This window comes from Nannospalax galili, unplaced genomic scaffold (genome assembly GCF_000622305.1).
Source record: "Nannospalax galili isolate Female #2095 unplaced genomic scaffold, S.galili_v1.0 scaffold151, whole genome shotgun sequence".
NCBI classification, from domain to species: Eukaryota; Metazoa; Chordata; class Mammalia; order Rodentia; family Spalacidae; genus Nannospalax; species Nannospalax galili.
In genome coordinates, this window is record NW_008332087.1 from 568785 (window position 1) to 585593 (window position 16809).

At 41.2% G+C, this 16809-nt stretch overlaps 1 protein-coding gene across 1 annotated transcript in view; it reads right to left on the reverse strand.

Moving 5' to 3' along the window:
* Positions 1–16809, reverse strand: part of Sptlc3 (serine palmitoyltransferase long chain base subunit 3) — a 159081-nt gene that overhangs the window by 28465 nt on the left and 113807 nt on the right. The window contains exons 8-9 of the mRNA XM_008827197.3: positions 14460–14679; positions 8386–8512 (exon numbers count right to left, since the gene is read on the reverse strand). Of these exons, the coding sequence (XP_008825419.1) occupies positions 8386–8512; positions 14460–14679 (347 nt within the window). The remainder of the gene's footprint in view (positions 1–8385; positions 8513–14459; positions 14680–16809) is intronic.

Below are 16809 nucleotides of genomic sequence, written 5' to 3' on the forward strand. Positions count from 1 at the left end.
TTACTGACAGTTGTTAGCTGTCATGTGGATGCTGGGAACCAAACCCTGGCCTTGCACAAGAACAGCAAGTGCTCTTAACCACTAAGTGATCTCTCCAGCCCCTGAATATATGTCTTGATAGTCTTTTATTTTTTTGGCATGTGCTGATAGTCAAGGATGATTTCTATTTGTAAGAAACCCATAATTAGTGTCTGATGGGAAGGAGATAATGACTATGATGAGGTCAATTTGCAGTGGTGGTTTTCAAAGGGTGGCTCCTGGACCAGCAGCACTGGCACCATCCAGGTGAATGCTTTCAAGCAGAAATTTCTTGGGGAGTAGGATCAGTGAGATGTTTTAACCATCCTTCCAGGTGGTTCTGATGCAGAACACATTTTTATATAAAGAAAAGGAAATGGGAGAGTATTTGTACATGGGAAATGAGAAAGAAACAGAGGTTGGGATTCTGACAAATGCAAGCAGAAGCCCTTAGAAAAGGGGAGGGAAATAAATAAATGCAAGAGGAAAACCAGAGGACAAGAACATCCCCACAACTAATGGAAGCTATTACCAAAGAGAGAAGGATGCCAGGAGGTTACATCCAACTGGGTAGAAGGATCAGAGAGCAGGTCAGAGGGGTCACTTTGGAGGGACAGAGTCCCCAGACTGGAGTAGAGGAGCCAAGGCAAGGCTGAAGGGGTTGAGGACAGAGGCGCAAGCAGGCAGGGCAGATCATTCTTCTGATGTTTGCTGCGGTGAAAAATGGTCATTGTTTGAAGAGGAAGGAGCAGTAAGAGAACGGTGTTTTGGAGCAAGGACACCAGCAAGACCATACCTGAGGAAAGGGAACAATGATGGAGTCAAGCACAGTGATGCAAAGGACATCAGAGTTATCTGCAGAGGTAAGAAGATAGGAAAGACTGCTGACATTCGACACACCTCTGTTGAGAAGCAGACACTATTCTCAGCGTGCTGGGTGAAACAAAGAGCTGCTTCTCTTGGAATTTGAACTCTAGTGACAGAAAAGACATGGTCATGCTCAATAATGCTATGAAAATGAAAGAAAAGGGGAGAGACAGGAGGCTGAGCTCTTTAGCATAGGACAGCTCCTTCAGAAGGCTGATTCTGAGCAGAGGTGGGTGGGAGAGAAAGGAGATAAAGAATGAAGATAAAGAAGAGCCATTCTAGCCAGACCAGGTCGTGTAAGACCCTTCTGTGGGAGCTGCTCTCAGTGCTCCTGAATCCCAGGACTGTATTGAGCAAGGGGAAGAGTCAGAAACATTTTGAGAAGCCATGTTATAGTATGGACTTTATGTCGAGAGAGTGGGAAGCCAATCGAGTCTGCGAGGGGCATGGTCTGAGTTATGGTTCCTTTTTAACTACTGCATGTTTTCGTTCATATGGGTATTATAAGGAATGTCAGGAAGAATGTAGAATTGTGTTCACTAGAGGCTGGGAAGAGTTGAGAGGAGGAACTGAAGTTGGAGAACAGGAATAAGCTCTAGTGTTCTATAGAGTAGTGGATATAGTCCACAATATCCTGTTTTCATATTTTTTGAGTAACTAGAAAACAGGGGCTCAAAGACTCCAAACACAAAGTGATGTTTAGGAGGTAAAATGTTACTTACTCCGATTTTCTCAGTATATATTATATACATGCATTGAAATGTTACTGTGTTCCTCATAAATGTGTACAAATATTACATGCTATTCAAAGCTTTTTAATAAGTACAGAGAGATGGAAATAATAACAACCCTGATTTGGTCATGCCTATGTTGAATTATTACACTGCACTCTGTACATTGTACAATTAAAATAAATGATAAAAGGGATGATTTAGGTTTCTATATAGAGAACAAACTATTAAAAAAGCAAAAAAGGGGCTGGAGAGATGGCTTAGCAGTTAAGAACACTGACTGCTCTTGCAGAAGACAGGGGTTTGAATCCCAGCACCCACATAGCAGCTAACAACTGTCTGTAACTCCAGTTCCAGGGGATCTGCCAGCCTTTTCTATCCTCGGAGGGCATCGCACGATACGGGTGCACTTACCTACATGCAGGCAATACACGAATACACATAAAAAAAGAAAAAAAGCAAAGAAAAAAGTGGGCAGAGTATTCGGGAGGTTACTCCAGCTATCCCAAGAGGTGTTGGAGTGATGGAGTTCAGGGATGACCAGATGATAGAAATATTTCCAAGGAAGTGCTGCAGGATTTGCTGGAAGAGTGGCATCAGGTCTGACAAGGGAGAATTCCACAAAAGGCGTAAGCTACTGGAAACATTTGCAGAAGGGAGGGAAGAAAGTAGGTAAGTTAAAAAAATAATAGTCCTTTTCCAAGTGCTTACTGTGTATTAGCAGCGTGCTATATTCACTATTTATCACATCAGCTAATCCCCCCAACAGTCTAAAATTTTAATGGAGGAACTGAGTTAAGAGAGGCAAGCCACTTGTCAGTCCAGGAGAAAGTGGCAGGTCAGACACTGAGCCCATGTGATTTGACTGCAGAGGACACTTCTGAATCAGCTGTGCAATTCAACCTTGATTTTCTTTCTCTGAGAAGTGGAAGGCTATCCACAGATGGAGAAAGGGAGCACAGGGAGACAGAATCAAGATTGGAAGTTGAAAAAGACTGACAGATTAGTGGAAAAATGCACATCAAGGATTTACATAAAATAAGACAACTGGTGACATCGCTTTCTTTAGGGGAGCTGCTGATGTGGTTTGGGGCTCAGTCCCTTGTGGTTGCACCACATCTAGATGAGCACAGTGACAGAGGTGCATTCTTTCTGGATCTCTCCAAAAATAACCCCCCTTACTGGATGATCTCTTCAACTGCCACAGCAGTGTAGACCGGGTTCCAGCTCCCAGTCCTCGGAGATAAACATCCCCACAATCTTATTTAGCATAAACACTGACCTGAAATCCGGCAGGCTGGCAAGATGGAAGTTGAGTCATGACGTATTTATTAAGCTGAGCACTGAGTTTGACACTCAGAGGAACACCAAATTAATTCAAGACACATTTCTTGCCCTTGAGGGGCTTACAGCATTGGTTCAGCTGGGGGACCACCCAACAACCATTAGGTTGGAGAAATCAAATCTCCACTTTGGGCTCAGTATACTGCACAGAGTGACAGGCTAGGGAGATTAAACGGGCCTTGGTGCATATGGAATGCACACCCGGCCTGCAGACCCTCAGCCTGTGTGCATTAACTCCACCAGCAGCCTGGCTGCAGAGTGGAGGTGGCTGTTTGTGCATAAACATTGTCATTTCACTGGGACTGCTATTTCATCTTTGAACCTTGGCATCAAAGGAACACTGACCTTATTCCTGTAGCTTGCCTTTCTTTGAAGCGAATGGCTTTGCATTGCAGATTAAAGTGAAGACATTCATCAAGGAACAGATCTGGCCAACCGCTCCCCAAACTCGGCCATAACAAAGCCTTGAAAGACTCCAGTCACAGTGGCAGTGGAGTGGGCTGAAGATGAAGGCTTGGAGCCAGGCTCCTCTTTCTCAGATGCTGTGTGCAGCTCTAGCGTGACACAGCGCATCCCTATGAGCTTTGAGCAACTTTACCCTGAGTCTGTCTCTGCAGAGAAAGCTAAGCTAATACAATATTCCCAACCTGTCCTATTCATTTAAGCAGGCATTGTTGTAAATGAGGTCAATATACTAATTCCCAGCAAGGGAATTCTTCAAAAGATGTGCCAGGCAGAGCCACCTGAAACTCGGTTGATGATTCTGTCAAAGGAACGTTCCTTTGTTCATTTCTTTGAAAATAAACTGTTTTATATTTCTTCCTACTTCTATTTTGACTCAGAAAACAGTCCAGACACAAAGTATTATTTTTTCTTTTAACTCTTAGGATGGCAAGATATACAAGGTAAAAGATTTTAATTGCGAGGTTAAGAATAAGCAAATAATTCCTTATAAGGCTGAAAGACAGAACCGAGACAAACATTTTCCACCTTGGGGGAAGAAAAATTGATGACAAATGAAGGGAAAAAAACCAAATCTTTCTGCAAACCTTCAACTGTGATCAGATAAACAGAACAAGTTCTATCAATAATAAAGCCATAAATCAATCCAGAGGAAGGAAGGAATGATTGTGAAGTGGTGTGCATGTAGACCAACAGATTCGGAAAACATACACAGTAATGGCTTAAGAAATTGATGAAATTCCTGTTGAGACAGGTTAATTTTCAGATAACTTTTCTCAAGCTATCCATCTTCAAAATAAGACCAAACAATAATTATTATGAGACAATTTACTTGCAATTTTGCCTGAATCACAATTAGTTGATTTTTCATGAAAAACGTGTTTGAAGTTATAAAACATTAATAGTTCTTTGAAAAACTAGTGGTTTCAGAACAGTTTTAAAATTTAATCTCATTTTATTTATTTACTGACTTTTTTCAGTGCTTGGAAAATAAAATCCAGGGCTTTAAGCATGCTACATGAGTGCTCCACCACTGGCCCACACTGCTAGCCCCAGACCAGCTTTTAAAGATGGTCTTGACAGCCATATAGAAATTCTTACAGCTCTGTGTAGCTTCTGTTTTAAGATGGAGAAAAATTACATGCTTATCTAGAATACATTCATCATGCCCCTCTTCCCCCCATTTCCAACATGGCCAAGTAACTAGTTTGACCAAAGGACCATAAGCAAGGTGCTGATGAGTTCCATTCACAGGATGTCTTTTCTCTCTATCATAATGATCATGGAGTTCATGTATTGAGATGGCCAAGCCTCAAGCTGGAAGCAGCCTGAGTCACTGTCCACACAGACAAGAAAAGATCTTATTAGTCTTTTTGTAAGCAAGAAATGAGCTTTATAAGATGTATCCATTGGTGTAATAGTGGCATGGCTGTGATGGCTGTACCCAACTGCTTTTTATTCAATCTGAGGCCTGTTCCACAAGAGATAATTCATGTCTGGAGCTATGGATATGATCAAAGGCTCAGGAGGACAAAACGCCTCCTAAATATTTATGCTTATACCCATAGACTAGTGCTGCTCTCATTCTTGGTCAGAGTAACTTCTTTTGACAGTGATTTGTGGTTAATGCAGAGACTCATGGCTAGTTAAGGTTCTCAGAATAAGTGACTGTTGAGAGTTCAACCCTATGTAGGATATCTATATCACCCCCTCCAAGGCTTAGGGAATATTGCATAAGAGAAAGCAGAAAGAATATAAGATCAGGAGGATGGGGATGAGGGATATGTAATATTGTCTTTTGGGCACGACACAGACATGCTTATGAACTCACAGTAGTCTGCACAGGGCGTGAAGAAGACCGGACCCATAAACATTTCATCATGAATGGGAGACAAACTCATGGGGCTCTGCTCCTCCTCAGGGGGCTTATTGGCAGATGATGGCTGCTAGGGGAGGGGGACTCATTGTCTTCAGTGGCATAGCCGCTTGTGAATTGCCCATGCCCCAGTGGATAGCTCCACATACATGCATGGGACCAATCTTGGGTAAGCTCAGTGGATCACAAAATGAAAACACACACACACACACACACACACACACACACACAATATGAAAACTGGAGGGGGACTGGCTGGGAGGAGGGGAATGTTTGTAGGGGTGGGAAGTAGGGAATGAGGAGAGGGTGAGGGGTGAATGATCAGAATGCATTATATACCTGTATGAAATTGCCAAAGAATAAACTAAAGGACCAAACCAAACAACCAAAGAAACAAGCCTTAGTTCTGTGAAGGTAACAGGATTTTATTTGTTATGGTTGCTTAACCTTGCTTATTCTGACTAGTATGGACCTTGAAGAATTTATTTTTCATTTTATCTTTTTAAAGCTTTTGACAAATTATATTTTTGCATAATTATAATATATAAAGTGGTGTCATGGTTATACAATTATATAGTGTGGAATGACTGAATAAAGCTCATTAATGTACTCACACACAAAAAAGTCTTCCATACAGTGTCTCTGAGAAGTGCTCATATGCTTCTTGAGTGCCTCAGGAACAATACAAATAACAGCAAGCAATTATATAAAACTCTTAATTGTTTCCAGACATTCCAGAGTATTTTACATGGATCAACTTACCTAATTCTCATAAAACCTTGATGCATAAATATTATTGCTCTCATTTTACAATGAGAGGAGCTGAAGCACAGAAAAGTTAAATAACCTGCTCAGGGTTAGATACATAATTCATTTGCAAAAGGTCACACAATGATAAGCAGTATCACAGGAGGCAAATCCCAGTAGCCACCTTCTGTTTATAGTATCAGGGCTCCTTAGAGTGGGTTCTCATCCTTTCAACACAGCACAGTCAAAACATGCAAAAGGCAACTTTGCAAAGATCTTAGAGATCAACCAACCAGTTCATTTTATATGGAAGCAAAGAAACTATCCTACAGGCCATTTTCCAGGTGTAGCAAAACAACAAATTCTAAGTTGTGATTTTTTTTTCAAATATTTTTGTGAGCAGAAAGGCTCAGTGGAAGGTTGTCAGTGGGCATCTGTTTGCAGGTGAGTGGAAGTATTACTTCAACTCACTACCTTTGTTTTTATTTTAGTGCTTTACATTAGGGATACAGGTTGTCCCTGATTTGAAATGCTCAGGATCAGAAGGATTTGGATTTTGGGGGGAGTATGTGTGATATATATCATGAGATATTTTAAGGATAGGCCCCCTAAATTCTAAATTTTATTTATATCTCATATGTATCTTATACACATAGTCTACAGATATTTTTATTTTTTTAGATAGGGCCTTGCTATGTAGCCCAGGATGGCCTCAAACTCACGATCCTCCTGCCTCCTGCCACCTGAGTGCTGAGGTTACAGGCATGCACTACCATGCCTAGCACCTGCAGATAATTTTGTACAACATTTTTGGTGCACCTGCATTTTGATTGTCCTGTCACACGAGGTCAAGTGTGGAATGTTCCACTTAGAGCATCATGTCAGCACTCAGAAAGTTTCAGATTTCAGAGCATTTCAGTTTCAGATTAGGGATGGATGCTCAACTTGAAGTAAGTTTTTGGTAAGCACACATGTAACTATTCTATTCTTTAATACTTAAAAAAATGAAGGATATTACCATACATCCTCTGAAGTGGGTTTGGAAGGTTTTACTAAACAATGCAGGGCTTAATGCTAGTTGGATGATGGGCTGGGCACAAAGATTCCATAGCCCAGTGGCCAATTCTCAAGTCAGTATAGTTCGCTGTTTCTAAATGTATACTCAGTAGCTCCCTGGCAGTAAGAGCTGCTTTATTCATTGTGACATGTAGCAGAAGCTTTACAGGTTAGATCTGGAAGGTAGAATGTGAATTCTAAGAAGCTTCAGTGAAACAATCCTTCAAAAAGAAGATTAAGTTCATTTGGGTTAAGCAAAGTAGCACATTTTAGCTGAAATGACCTGATACAAAGAAATGGCAGGAAAGATACTGTGCGTGTTTACATGTCCTCACATGCTCAGTAGTGGCTTTCCCTTGCCCAACCTGTGTCTACAAAAAGCATAAAAGAATAAAAAAAATACTAAATTGATAACACTGGTCTCAGAGAAGTACAAAGGATGCACATGCACAAACATATGTACATACATGAACATGTACAAACACACACAAGCTTATAAGAAACACACAGAAACACAAACACACAGGGCTGGAGAGATGGCTCAGTGGTTAAGAGCACTGTTTGTTCTTGCAGAGGACCCAGGTTCAATTCCCAGCACCCACAGGGTGGCTAACGGCCATCCATAACTCCAGTTCCAGGGGATCTGACACCTTCTTCTGACCTCTCTGGGCATTGCACGACATGGGTGCACTTACATACATGCAGGAAAGGCACTCATACATATAAAGTAATAAATAAAATATTAAAAAAGAAATACAAACACACACCTACATATACAAACACACACAAACACATATAGAAACAGATAAACACACACATATGCATAAATGCACACAAATACCACAAGCACACACATGCACACAATACATATACATACAAAACATACATACACACAACACATACATAAACACATATACACAGAAACACACACATACACAGTCATACACACACAGCTTACTTCATTTTAACTATTGCTCGCACAAAAATGATCTAAATCTGCTGGTCTCATTAATAGGTGACTGAGGAGATTGTCTTTGCGTTAGCAAAGTGTGTGTGTGTGTGTGTGTGTGTGTGTGAGAGAGAGAGAGAGAGAGAGAGAGAGAGAGAGAGAAAGAGAGGGAGAGAGAGAGTATTGGTGCATTGAAAGCAGTTCTTTTATGCTCAAAACTTGTCTTGGTTCACAAATTGGGCCTTATGAGACAAAAATGTGAACTTGAGTGGGTGGAGATTGACAGAAGCCTGGGAGCGAGTTCTTGGAAGCAGAGTCCCCTGTAGACCTCTTACCTTGCGTGCTCCCATCTTCTCCCATAATGAATTTCAGTGATCTGATGATTTGCTCTGCTACTGGGGGACTCATGGAGGTAGCATAAGTAGCGCTATGTGAATGAATCCGTATATAATCTACAAGGTCCTAAAATAAAGAGGAAACCCGAAGGGAAAACAAATCTCAGAGCTAGTGGTGAGGATTACATCTATTCTTCCCATACATTAGAGCAAAACATTTGATCACATAGCTCAGAAGATGAATGTGGTCTGTCCGACTCTCAAGGGGTACCTCATAACCACCTATTTTTCTAACCACTTTTCCTTCATCTTTGTCTCAAAAAAACCTAGAAACTGTACAAAAGAGAATGGGCTGCAAGTTTAGAGTTGAGGTCTATAAGGCAAAACCAAATAAAGGAAATATATAAAGGAAGAATGATTTCTGAAACATCTATTGAGTACCTTCCTTGCTCAAGCAGTGACTTGGCATTTAAGGGTGTCCAAAGAAAACAGCCTGGCTCTTTCTTGACCTTGAGAATATTATGTATATTTGTGCCCATGAAAAGTAACAGTGCATGCAAAAGATTGCATGTAATAGGACTGTGAGATGTGGAGGAGAGAGTGCTGCTAGAAGGGGCAGCCAGGGAATGTTCCAGAGAAGAGATAAGATTTATGAAATCTTGAAACGTGAGGACTGATAAAGAAAACTTGGAAGGAGGGGGTGGCGTAAGAGAATTTGAGCAGAGCTGCAGAGATAAGAAAAGAGAAAACATGTATATTTGATTGTCCCCAAATGACTGTTATTCTTCCACTCCCAATCCCCATACAGCTTTGTAATCTTAACTTTTCAGGTCTTCCCTTCAAGCAGCTGATGAAGCTGGGCTGACCTTGTGCTTTTCTTTGAGCAGTAGAATGTGGCAGGCATGATGCTATGGTAGTTCTGAGCTTGCCTCAAAAGGCTTTGAGTACTTTTGTTTTTTCAAAGCCCTCTCAAGCTGCCATGTGAATAAGCCTGAGCTAGCCTGCTGGAGGAGGAGAGCCTTGTAGAGTAGAGAAAGGCTATCTCAATCCAAGTTACCCTATCCCAACCAGTGCCCAGCTACTCAGCAACTTGCTGTCACACAAGAGGGATGAGATGAGATGGAAAGGAACTGCCTAGCCAAGCCCAGACCACATCGTTTGAGTACAGAGCTGTGAGTTAAATAAATGGTGGTGGTTTAGTTGCTATATTTAAAGTGATTTGTTATACAGCAAAGCTAACTGATGCTTGTTTGGAAGACATCAGAGGACAGGTTCAAAGTATTCTATAGAGAATGTTGAACTTGGTTAGTGGGAAATTAAACCAGAGTATAGGCTAGGACAAGATAAACTCTGCTTGTGCCTTATGCAATCTAAAACTATTAAAACTTTTTGTTTAACAATCTTTGGAGTACTGAACCACTGCAGAATTGTGGTCTTCAGTGGTAGAACAATCTGTCTGATTCCTGAGACCAAACTTAACTTCATAGGTAAGCATGCTTAGAGCCCTGAGCGGTTCCAATAACCTTATACCAAGTGGGGAGTGCCTCAGAGTTGGTGTCTGGAGTGTTCATCCTAGCTGATTGGTTTATGGATCGGGACTCTCAGAGTGTTTTGCAGGAAAAACTAATAGCTGATGACAACCTACAAGTGAAGTCTCAAAAGGATAATGTTACAACTTAGAATTCTACTTAAGTATCTTTTCTGATCATTCTTTATACAGGTGAATTGGGAACAGCTCTTGGGAATTGAGGTCTTTGCTTTGGGTAGATCCATGTCCTTTTAACCTTCCTCTGCAGTTCACAGCTCTTTCCACTGCTATAAATGAATTCCCACCTCTGGGACTATACCCTACCCCTGGCTTGTCTGTCTGTTTTGGGATCCATGTTCATAAGCATTTTAAGCGTTCAGAGTTCATCTTTCTCTATGAAATGGATGGTCTGCCTTGCAGGTGGATAAAGGTAAACCAGTAATGTGATGACTCTGTCTGGCCCATAGCGGGAGTCAGGGGCTCCACTTTGTCCTGTCTCCAATGTCTTTCCTTCTAAAGCCTGTCTTGTACTCTTACTTCCTATCTGACTTCTTTCTTTCTCTTTCCCTGTACTTCGAATGGTCTGTTCCTTTTATTTGTTTCTTTCTTTCCTTCTAGAGTCTTTCTTCACCCCTCTTTCACGCTGGTTCACTCCTTTTTACATTTAAAATTCTTTATTTTATTTATTTTTCTCTTTGTTTCTAAGTATTTTCCTCTCTCCTTCCTTCCTGTCATTTCCTCCTCTTTCCTCCCCTCTTCCCTTCTTCATTCCTCTTTCTATCTTTTCTCCCAGCAAGTACATACTAAAGACTAGCTCTGTGACTATGTCCGAGATTCACAGATGGAATCCTCTATTTTAAAAGATTTCTGATGTACTATTCTTGCTTGTCCAGAGGGAATGTGTCTTCCCTTGAAAGTGGGGATGGAATTGTGTACATTTCTATTATTTATTTATTTATTTATTTATTTATTTATTTATTTATTTATTTAGTCATTCATTTTATGTGTATGAGTGCTTTGCCTGCACATATGCATGGATGTCCACAGAGACCAGAAGAAGGCATTGGATTCACTGGAACTGGAGTTGAGGACAGGGGTTAGCCACCATGTGGGTGCTGGGCCCAGGTCTTCTGGGAAAGCAGTAAGTACTCTTAACCTCTGTGCCTTATCTCCAGCCCCTGTGTACATTTCTTTAAAAAAATTTATTTATTTTCATTTTATGCATATGAGTGTCTTGCCTGCACGTGTATAGGCACACTACCTGCACACAATTTCCTTGAAGGCCAGAAGGGGGCATCGGCTCTCCTGGAAGAGGAGTTAAGGTGTTAACTGCCATGTGGATGCCGGGAACAGAACCATCGCTTCTGCATCTGCCCCGGACATTTCTTAAGGTTTACTGTAGTAGGGACTTAGCAAGCTAAGGAACTTCAGAGATCAAGGAAGGATGGCCAGTCCTTGAAGCATTAAGGAAGCAGTATGCTGTATCCTTAGGAAAAAGTGTAGCAGAAGTTTCAGGTGGGAGGCATTGCCAACATGACCAGACAAGGAAACAACGATTCCTCCTTTAGCTCTCAATGTCCTCAACCCTAATTTCCTTTCATAACTTGAGAACTTTCAGTCAGTCCCAAGCAGTTTTAGTTTGAAACTAGCTCATCAGAGCAGCATCACTTCCTTTAACATGAAGGCTGTCTCATAATATTACTCCTTTGACCTGAGTCCACTTTGTCTCAGTTTGGGGAAAGACTATTTTGCTTGAGTGGTTGAAGAAGTAGGGTTCTGTCATCACTTCTGGAGAACATCAAGGAAAGCCTCAATTCTTGCTCACTGAGTCCTTTCCTTTGTCCCCAGACTGGGTGCCACAAGCCATGAATTAAGAGTTGTTTTTGGTCTTTTGCAAGGCTAGCCTGCGTTGTGTCTTTCTTTACGGGCAGGTTAGAAGTCTCCTCAGGCTGAGGTTTCTAAGTCCATTTGTAAGTTCAAAACCCTGATTATTTTCTTTACCCATAGGCCTAGAATTCAAGGGCAAGGGTGGATTTTGGTGAGGAAATCAGACAGGAGGCTCTTAGAATAAACATCTTGGTATTCATTCCATGACCCCTATTTACTTCAAAGGACTGTTAAGTACAGCCAGTGTTGAGAAAGCCAGGGCAGACAGAGCTGCCTCTGGAAGGGGCCTGCTTTTGTGACTGTTGGAGTTAGCCATTACCCCAAACTTGGCCTCCGTTTCCTACTTCCTTCTCTGGAATTCTTGCCCTGTAACCTATCAGTCACAAGGGCAACGTTTGAGTCACTCATTTGTTAGACTCTGTTCAGCTTGTAGAGGAAGCCAGAAGTCAACAGCAGGCGAGTGAGAAGATTCAGGAGCACCCTCAGAGGAGAACAGTTGCTGGTGTTGACTACATCTACCCAGCAATTCCACAGATAAAAATTTAAAAGAAAAAGAAAGGAACCTAGCCCCATCAGCTCATGCTTTCTTGAGAAATGCTCACAGTTCTGACATGGGGAGTGAAGCAATGATCTGACTTGTCATCTGAAATGCCTTGACAGCTGTTCACTGTGCAATGACAGTGCTCCAAACTCGGAGAGCAAAAGAGAAAAGGCTTGCAGGTTTTTGAGAACTGCTTTAGCGTTTCCCTGAAGTGGGAAACGATTGGCTGAGATGAATTTGTAGAATACTTGGTAAGGGGAAGGCTGAGGCCCAATCCAAACCTTTACTCTATAGTGGTAACTTAGGGCCAAAACAACTGTTTCTCCCCTCACTTGTTTCCAAATATGGTTCTCCTGCATGACTCATCTGGTTGCTAATGTGTAAAGCTCTGTCGTTTACCCACTCCACAAAGATTTCTAGAACCTCCTAGACACTATTATTAGGAATTTAAAGAGATCTCAGAGCCAGGTGATTTTGTTTTTTCCTAGGGTTTTAGAACCATTTGACTATTTTCAAATTTCAAGATTTATGACCTTCTTTCTCCTGCTTACTCTTCAGATGTTGAATACTGCCTATGCCTTCCAGGTTTTGCATCTTGGTGTTTTAGGGCAGTTTATCTCAGTAAGATTGAGTTTCTGCCAGGGACGCTCTAACTCCTGCTGCCACCTAGTGGTCACATCAGATATTGCAATGTAATATGGGTGGGAGGTTTTTAAGAAAAAGGAGTGGAGCGGGACATCCTGATTAATGTAAATAATAATAATTTTCACAATAGTTCAATATCTACCCTGAAGAATTAGAAGTCATGCAGACAAGAGTATTTCCACCTTTAAAGCTTTCTGCCTGACTTCAGAACAGTGTGACAGAAAATCCCGAGCGCTGTCCTTACTGCCCCTAGCTCTGGGCCTTTGTTTAAAGTAGGTACCAAATAAAGGCCCTCCAAAGAGAAAAATGTGACATCTACCAAATATGACAACATTTCAAGGATCTGCTTGCTTTAGTTTATTCAGGTGCGTTTGGCTCAGGAAACAGAGTTACGCGTAGTTAAAAATTTTGTAGTTCAGAACTGCTGCTAAAGTAATCAAAACACACAACCTCACAGAGTAAGGTAACTTGCATAAGGCAGCTCCTAAATTTGAGACCTCTTATCCTGGTGCTGCGACAGTTAGGAAGGGAATATTTAACCTTTCCCCAGACTGTGCTGAAGTCAGTGAGAGCCTACCATCCCTCGTGATTCTGGCATCACTCAGCTCATCTACAGGCCAGTAGAGGGAGGATGAAAAACAAAGATTTGAGCCTGGAAGAAATTAGCAGTTATTGAAGAGTAAAGACCATTTAAAACAGAATTTTAGGCATCCGTGTGTCTCATGGGAAGTGGCCAAAATGCAACCTGTTGTTTGAAGCTACTGGTTTTCAGTGACAGGATTGTTTTCTACTATACCTCCTAGTTTGTCTAACTGGTTGATCAGTAGGCTGAACTTTTGTTACTGCTGGTCACAGTAGGTCAAGAGCTGGGGATTTTGGATAAGCTGTTAGTACCACCCTCACACACTAGTTTGGACTGTAGTGCCTTGCTAGTTGGAGCTCTACCACTGTCACACACTGTTTTGGGGACAGGTATAGGTTTGTATTAAATAACCCCCAAGATTTGGATAAGCGACAGGTATGTAAAGGGACAGGTCATAAGCTCCCTTGTCCCTCAGACCTAGGTCTGAATATTTGATTTTCTTTTTCTCTTTTCTCCTGTCCTTTAAAATATTCTTTCAAATGTTTATTGTTTTCTCAATCACAAGTCACTGGTGACATAAGAAAGACAGGACTAGTGCTTGTGTAACAACACTGTGAACTCACCTGATCTGCATCTTTCAAGCAGTTAAAGATAAAGCATGGCAAGATTCAATCTATGCTTACCCAGCATCATGGAAACACTTGTTTTGTAGAAAAAAACCTTAAACGTCTATTTTTGATCCCATTGTTTTGATAAAAACTATTAAAACACGAGGCTAACCTCTTTAATTCCATGCTACAGGTAAACTGAACATGGAATTCAGAAATGCCCTGGTTATGCCTCCCTAGGCTGTTCAGCTTCTAAACAGACATGAACAGCTCCTTTCATACCTTTTTTCCAGCTATGTAGCCTCCTGAGGCTGCAAAGGTTTTGGTGAATGTGCCCATGTACACGTCCACATCCTCAGGGTCCAGTCCGAAGAAGTCTCTGACGCCTCGGCCATTGGGGCCCACAGCCCCAATACTGTGAGCTTCATCAATGTAGAGATAAGCCTTGTATTTCTTCTTTAGAGCCACAATCTGGGGCAGTTTCACGATGGAACCTTCCATGCTAGTGTAGAAGGAAAAATACTCGTAAGTAATAAATACTCTCCTGGGAAGCCCTGTTATTATTAGCTAAGATCTATAGTTTACATTAAGGTTCATGCTTTGAGTTGTACATTCTATGGATTTTCGAAAGAATATGAAGTGCTTCTTAGATTTGCATGTCATACCTGCCCAGGGTCGTGTTAATCTCTCTACTGTTCCAATTTTAGTGTATGTGATAGTCAAGTGAGTATTGAAGTTTTATTTTTCATGGTTTTGTAAACTGGTGAAACACTTCAAGTCCTTCAGTGAAGGGAAAATATAAAGTCAACAAATACATGAAATTAAAATTTATATTCACATGGCATCTCTGGAACTCAGTGGATTTAAAAGCACTTTGACCCTATGTGCCTCTCAGAACACTGCAAGCTGCACTGTACAGTTTTGACTGCACTGACAGGCCAGTTCTATGAAAACAGAGTCATATATTTACCACACAATGCAGCTGTCAGACAATTCAAGCAACCTTTCAGTTCAGTTAAAGAACTAATCAACTGAATCAAACAGAGAGGCGAACTTCTCCCTCCTTCCTTATTAGGTTATTAAATTACTTGCAGTGTATTTTTAAAAAAGCCTAAGTGTTAGGCTGATTTAGTCAAAACAGTCCAGCAAGCCTTACAACTACCCACACCCGGGGAGCTGAATTTAATAATCACTGAACATAGCACTGAGTGTTTCACAAGGTCATTTTGAATGGCCAAGTTCTGATTTAAATGGAATAAAGACCAAATCATCATCTCTTATGCAAGTCTGTGACTTAATGGCGGTACTACTTTAGATTCATTGCTTATTAAAGTTGTCTCCATTGAGGGAGAGGCAGTTTGGCTATCTGACAGCCAGACAGAGCTTAGACTATGGCTATGATGCTTTCAAGTGGGGAACTTGGTAGACTACACAATGTCCCCTGTATTCTATACCTCAGTCTTCTTATAGAATAATATGGCTGTGTTCTTCCTCATGGGGTCTCTATAGCCATTGCTAGTAGTCATGCTTGTCAAGTGCCTGACCAGTGAGGCTCACACAGTGAGCTTGAAAGGAGACAGTTGCAGTGAGGCTTGGCTTGAGAACCCTTAACAATGCTCTGTGTGGAATCTTCTAGGGTGAGGCAAGTGGGTGTCATTGCAGGTGTCAAACATAATAAATGGCTTAAAACCCTCAGAATTCTTGGATTTTCGTCTCATCTTTAAAATGTTATAAGTTGGTAACACAAATGTGCTAAAAAGCCTGACATGCCATAAATAGCCATTCTTTACTCTGGAACTGAATTTGGCAGGAGGCAAAGTTAATGTTGAACAGTGTTTATAGACAGTCTCGGCAGCTAATTAGCCATCTTTTCGGTGGGCTGCTCTAGCTGATGTAAGGAGCCTGCCCACCTGGTTTGTATTTATTCCTCCAAGATTAATGACTCTACAATACTGCTGATTTTTGGAGTTAAGGCAGGGCACACATAGAGTCATAAAGAGAACCCAGCTTTAATACAGTTACATTTATCCACACTGTTTTCATTGTGATTGAAGTTGCAGTGAACCATTTGCTATAGTGGAATATTAAGTCTGGGCACATCATAAATAGGCTACTTATGTTATTCCCACTAGTTTCTGTCAAAAAAATCAATATCAAAAGCAATAAAGAAAAAACAAAAACAAAAACAAAACCCTGGCATTTGTTTTGTTTTTTCCTGAGTTTGCATTTCTTTTAGCTTTAATAAATAAAAAAATAACTAAAATACAACTTTAAGTAAAGATAATGTCACCAGTTAATTTGAAGCTGTGTGGAGGGACTTGAGTTATTCTTATACCCACAAGTCAATGAATTAATTCTTTATATTTTTAAAATTACATAATGTATTAGCCAAGTGACAAGATTTGTTTTTGAAATCGTCCTCTTGTTACCTTTTCTTCCACATAGAAACCATATTAGCCATTGGTAGGTTCAGGAGTTAGACCACAGCTCAGACAACTTGTACAGTGAAAAAGGCCCAAGGTATAACCCAGGACAGGAAAGGAAAAGGGAGAGGGAGAGGGAGAGGGAGGAGGATGGATGGGGGAGGAAGGGAGAGGGAGAGAAGGATGGAAAGGAGGGAGGAAGGGAAAGA